At 47.0% G+C, this 6,000-nt stretch overlaps 1 protein-coding gene across 5 annotated transcripts in view; it reads right to left on the bottom strand.

The window, feature by feature from the left end:
• Nucleotides 1-4,489, bottom strand: part of LOC117231994 — a 79,529-nt gene extending 75,040 nt beyond the window's left edge. Inside the window, exons 1-3 of one of the 5 annotated variants that reach the window (XM_033491055.1) lie at nucleotides 4,082-4,479; nucleotides 3,377-3,550; nucleotides 2,095-2,558 (exon numbers count right to left, since the gene is read on the bottom strand). In XM_033491055.1, the coding sequence (XP_033346946.1) occupies nucleotides 2,095-2,239 (145 nt within the window). In that variant the 5' untranslated portion in view covers nucleotides 2,240-2,558; nucleotides 3,377-3,550; nucleotides 4,082-4,479. Of the gene's footprint in view, nucleotides 1-2,094; nucleotides 2,559-3,376 lie in introns of all 5 variants that reach the window. The other 4 variants (XM_033491058.1, XM_033491056.1, XM_033491057.1 and 1 more) reach the window with 4 other exon arrangements.
• Between the last annotated feature and the right edge of the window lie 1,511 nt (nucleotides 4,490-6,000).

Here is a 6,000-nt window from a genome sequence, read left to right on the forward strand (position 1 = left end):
AGAGAAACGGATCCGATATAACGTCGCTCAAGTGATAAAAAGGCAATCGAGTCGGTTGGCTCGCGAGAAGCGATGCAGCTGCGCTCTTTGAACCAACTACCTCCCTCTGCAATAGGAACAGTTTTGTTTCACGGATCGATGTGCCTTTCCTTTGACGCAGCTTAGACGGAACTTATCTAAACGGCGCAGACTTCTTGGCAACGAGACTGATATTCCTACGTTGGAACATTGCTCTCGCTATGTCTCTCTCGTTTGACGCGTAAATGACTACGAATAAGTCGACGTTACGCGCGATATTCATTGTACCATTCTGTGATCACCGAAGAGCGTAACGACCAAAGCGACGATCGCGCGTTCCGCAGGATGTGGTTATTTCGATTTAAATTGTAATTTATTTAAGAGAGGAACCCATTAGATTATACACTGGTATATCACACATTGTAAGTTATAATTTAATCTTGAATCGAGATGAGACGCGGTAAAAGGTTTCAATTGCTCCGGAAATTTAAGGAAATACATCGATGGAGGTGGATATGTATTGTTGATATTTAACGTGTTGTAATTAAAATCAGTAACGTACTTAAACGACATATCGTGCATTGCGAGGATGCACCCAAAGGAGATCGTAGTGTCGTAAATTTCTAGTACGAACATTGACAAATTCTCGATGATTCGAGGACGTTCTATAAGGCTATTAAACACTTTATAAGCAAACAAGATGTCGTGAGTTATTCTTCTAGGATACAACGATGCAAGGCCACGAGTGGACATTATGGATCGATAATCATGACACGTAAAAGGGTCGAGTTCGTCATAGTTGTTCCACGATTCGTCGTATAATTTTGCAATTACCACAGCGCGTTAAAATGTCTGTGCCTGAATCTCCAAGCTCGGCGACAGACAGCCTCTGATCTCGTGTTTATAGTCGGGGCAAGTTTATACGGTGTATCTTGAGGCGCGGTCTTCTTCGAGGAAACTTTATTCATTTTACTTCTATCCGAATAATCCTGTTTAATTAAACGTCGCTTCTCGTTCTAGTGGGTTGGCTTCTACTGGATTAGCCATCCGACCATATCGTCCCTTCCTAGTCAAGTCGATCGAGCTCCAAATTTTCTGCCTGTCCGACAACGCGGTTCAACGCAACCGAATTAAGGTTGGAAGAGAACAAGCAACCAAATCGATATCGAACTCGGGACGAAGACGTTGAAATTCCACGCGATAATGGGCGAAAGCGAAATTTTGCCCGCGATTTTGCTTCTGCTTTAAAAATACAAGGAATCTCTTTGTCTCGGCGCGAGACAGAATCCGCGTTTCTGAAAGCTAGCGACAGTTTACACTTTGCTTCACCAAGAACAATGCAAACTGTTCTAGTTACCGTCTGGCTGAAAGCGCAATTCAACCTCCTGACACGGAACAATGTAATTGATCGTGCGAAATGTCTAGATTATGCGCGCGGCTTGACGAGCTTCCCTATTGACGGAGGAATTGATTGGCGGAGATTTTTGTTAGCGCGGTCACCGACCAGCCAATCGATAGACGCCCGAATTGACAGAAATCAGAAGCGACACAAACCCCATTGACGGACATCGCGTCGATAGGGCGGACAATTAACACGATTTGACAAACTTTCCGATAGAAGTTCTCCGAGTACCGAATCGATAAATTAGTCTGTTAAAATTTTGTGACTGTCGACTGATCGACTAGCTAAACCTAGTTACGCGAAACTCTTGATTCCTCTAGGTCGCCGAAACGAATCGATATACGTGTAATTGTATTTTGTTTCGGACGAATTCGTGAAACGAAATTATCGCGAATACAGCCATGGCAACTTCTATCATTCGATTAAAGGCTTCGCTCGGGAATAGGAAGGAAATCTTTCAGGGAAACAAATAGCTGCGTAACAGGTAGCAGCGCGATATTCATCGTGCCCAGTCTCGAGACTCGAGCGAGCCGAGACGAATGAGAACGATCGGGCATAACGATCGGCTGGTCGATGCTATATTTTAGAGGAACGCGGGACGGAAGACTATTCGGCCAACTTGACCACCGCCTAAATATATAATAGAATATAGACAGCGAGCATGTGCCACTCACCGAGTACGAGCAGCAGTAGAACTTGTTGCGGGAGCTGAGCCACCATTGTGGGCTCCTCCTCTCGCGCATTTATGACTTGAAATCGGCCGATTCCGCCGTGCACCGTTTCTACTCTCACGATCACAGCCACCCCTTGCAACAACATTCATTTAACGTTCCTCCCAGCTTCCACGGATCCGTTGTTGCTACACGATCTCGCTCGATGATCTTCGTCGATGCACGCGCGATCCACGATCACACACACTGACAAACAACCCTTTGTTTTTCACATGGATAGCCCGTGTTTCTCTTATATTTAGTGCGAGCACACACGCGAATTTTGACGCGTTCTGCTCGTTCACGATCGCGTTCCTTGTTCGTCGCGTTTCACTCGTTCTCACTCGCGGATCACATACGTTTCTGCAATCTTGTTGCCACTCGGCTCTGGATTTCATCCGGCGCGTGACCGAATGTGGCGGCAGCGGCTGCAATATCAGTGGCCGATTCAGCGTGCAAATTGGCGACGAGCTGTGCTTGATCGCGTGGATTTGCCGGAGTTAGAACTCCGCGAATCCCCCTGGGACTATCGCGTTGAATCGACGCGGTTACATTTGCGTGCGAATCCACCACTACCTCGTTATTCGTACGTGACAAATATTTTCGAGTCTCGAACGATATATATATATATACGACGGCAGAAGGAGAAAAACAAAGAAGAGAGAGGTAGAATGATTTATCGACGAGAGTAAAAGTTGATAGACCGACGGCCTAGCTTCGATAAAAGCGCATAAACAAAACGGCCAGGGTTATGCCGATAGGGGTTGTGTGGTGTGGTATTTTATGGGACGATAGGAAGGATCGAAGTATATCAGCAGCGTGACTGGCGATCGAATATTCCTCATAGAGAACAGCAAAGTATCGAAGCATCCGTGTAAATTGAAAACCGATAAGCCTGTTCTTCGATAAGCCGTGAATGGATTATCTCTTTGATTCGAGTGACTTTTGAGCGTGCGTCTCTTGCTTTCGAGACGATTACTTTGAATGATTTCTATCTCGTTAACGCTTACGCTCCGTCGCCAAGCAAAATGACAAAACGTTTTCACGCGTTTTTCCTTCCATTGACAATTTTTAACATCAATGGATGGATCTTTCTATGGAATACACGAGAACATGCGCGTGAAATGAAGCGCGAGCTTGTTTTCCGCGTGACACGTTGATGGAAGAGCTCGCGGCCTGTTGGATTTTTTGGTGAAATCGCGAGTTCCTATGGCTTCTGCACTTTGTCCTACGGTAAACTGTTTACCTCGGTTGTTAATCTCCTTCCCGGCGACGAAATAAAAACGCTCGTTTGGTTGCCGACGCGGGCATGGAAGAAACGAGAGAAAGAGAAAGCACGCGCCCCGCTGAAAATCGCCGTGCCGGTTTTCCCGTGGATACCGGTATAAACTTCTCATTCGTTTGTTTTTCCCTTGGCAGACTGAATATGCATAGCCACGTGAACAACCACTTCGTAAAACCGAGCAATCTCATGCCTGATTTTTTTGGCCGACTTTAAATCGTCGATCTTCGTGCAGCCAGTGGTTAAGGCATGGCGAAAAAATTCCGACGCTCGAGTTAACTAGAATTTTTTACTTGATTCCAATGAAAAATGAAAATTAATTATTTAAAATTCGCCAACTATTCCTTTCATTGCCACGCGTGTCTGCGAGATGTCGTTTCAAAGCTTTCGTACGCCAAGGAAAAACTACTCGTCCTCTCTGAAGAAAAATCCGCGAAGTCCAGCGAGATCAAACGTTCGACGACTCGAGACCCTCTTTAAATTATCTTATCAAACCCGTCCCTCGAACCGTAGCGATCTTTCGAGGCCGCTTGGCCGCCTGCCGAGATTTTTCGTGGATATTTTTGTCGCGGCCGTGCATCGGTCTCTGCTCCGACCGAATCGTCGAACAATATGTAACAGGGAGACCCAACGTTACTTCATGAAACACCCATAAAAGTCGGACCCTACCCTACGACCACTCGTCCTCCTACCCAATACTTTCAACCGATCCTAGTAACGATCAAGCGCAGACTCGTCCCCATAAAAAGCCGCACTTTTAATCGAACTTTACACGATTGCGTTTCACTCGAGGAGTCGCCACCCTCTGTCTCCTCGTCGTGATCGAAGTTAAGCACATAAACACACGTGACAAACAAGCGGAAAATCGCGAGGGCCGGACCGCAGAGGGTAGGAAAGAGCCACGGCAACGAGATGTCGCACGCGGAGTCTCACCGCCGACTGACTGTAGCACGGCTCCTCTTCGTTCACCCCTCCTGGCCTACTCTTCGCGCGAGCACGCGGACTAGACGCGCCGGTATGGTTCGGCGGCCTGGTCGCGAGTTCCGCGCGAACTCTCGCGATCTTCTACGCAAGAACTTCTGCGTTCGACTGTCTCGACGCATCCAATTCGCGACCCGTCGAACCCTCCTGGCTCGATCCTCCACTTGCCTCTCGAACGCGGTTCTTTGCTTTTCCTCCCTCGTCCCGTGACTGCAAAGAACCTTCACGCCTTCGTATATGCACGTGTGTAAGCGCATGTGGTTTCGAATGACGTAGCGTAGGGTTTCAGCGAGGGGTTCCGTGGAAATTTGCGGTAGCCAGTGTGCGTGGTAATTGCGTTGCCCGTTAATTGTCGCATAATTGTTGCCGTCACGTCGCCAGGAACCGCTTCTTATTTTCCTCTGTCGCCGACACTCGGCCAGATAGCGGCGTAATCTCGTTTGCGTTTCCGCTGTGGCCAGCAACCGCGGCCCCTCCGCAGTTGCTGACCGTGAACACTTTTCTAATGTTTGCAGAAATACCGGTAACGTTAGGGGGAAACACCGAGGGATATCGCGAAATGGAAGCTACGTGAGCTACAGGGTATAAAGGATCCTTGGTAACAATATGAAGTAACAGCTGGAACCGGTACTCGTTTCGTTGCTGACACCATGGAAAATTACTGGGAAAAAAGAATCTGTCTCGTGGCTCTGCAGATAGTACCTAATACTCCTACAAACTCTGCGAGATAGGAGTCTAGTTATAGTTAAAAAAATTCACGGAGATCGATGTCGATAACACAAATAGATTTTAGGTGTTCAAAACTCGTACGCAAGACAGAACAAAACGTGGAAAATGTTCATTCCTAGTAGATCGAAGATGTCGTGTATACGATGTCTACGGGACTGACAGAAGTTGCTCTTGGCTAAATAAACAGCGTGTGTAAAGCGTAATCGAGATCTTGCAAATATTCGTGCATCGGAAACGGCGATATCAGAGATGTAAATGTTAACGAGAGGCGGCACGGCTATTTGCTGACAACGCCGACGCCTCCTTTGGGACGTTTCCTACTCCACATACCGAAAAACACCCACGCTGCTGTCTTTCTTACGTGGCGCCCCATGTGTCCGGTGTGCGCTCACAATCGCGCTATCAAAGGAAAGCTTGATGCGGTAAAATGTTTCACGAAGTAATCAAACTTGCTGTTTCGTCGCATTCGTTTAAACCACACGGGCACACCCGTATAACTGCTGCTGGTGTTCGTTTCGACGACGTGGTGGGCGGAAACTCGTTCGCGAACCAATGCGTTTCCGATGCCGGAAAATAATCAAACGAGCACCTCTGTATTACGAAGATTAACAAAATTTACCGACATATTTCGACGACGGTATGGACAAACGAACAGTTGTCCTGAGTCGGCTGATTATTTGTGGCATCGCTTTGCAAGGTTGAGAGTCTCGTAAAAGTGAAGAGCGTAGGGTGTGCAGCTTTATATTCTCTCGATATCAGACACAAATTTGTGTATTAAAACTTGACGCAACTTTATCTCGGAATTACTTCTATAATACAGAAGCGAACGCCAGTGTACTTACTTCTCGCAGCTAATGAGAAAAGAAAGACCCATGAGG

The sequence above is a fragment of the Bombus vosnesenskii genome, unplaced genomic scaffold (genome assembly GCF_011952255.1).
Source record: "Bombus vosnesenskii isolate JDL3184/JDL3185 unplaced genomic scaffold, Bvos_JDL3184-5_v1.1 scf7180000013277, whole genome shotgun sequence".
Classification (NCBI taxonomy): domain Eukaryota; kingdom Metazoa; phylum Arthropoda; class Insecta; order Hymenoptera; family Apidae; genus Bombus; species Bombus vosnesenskii.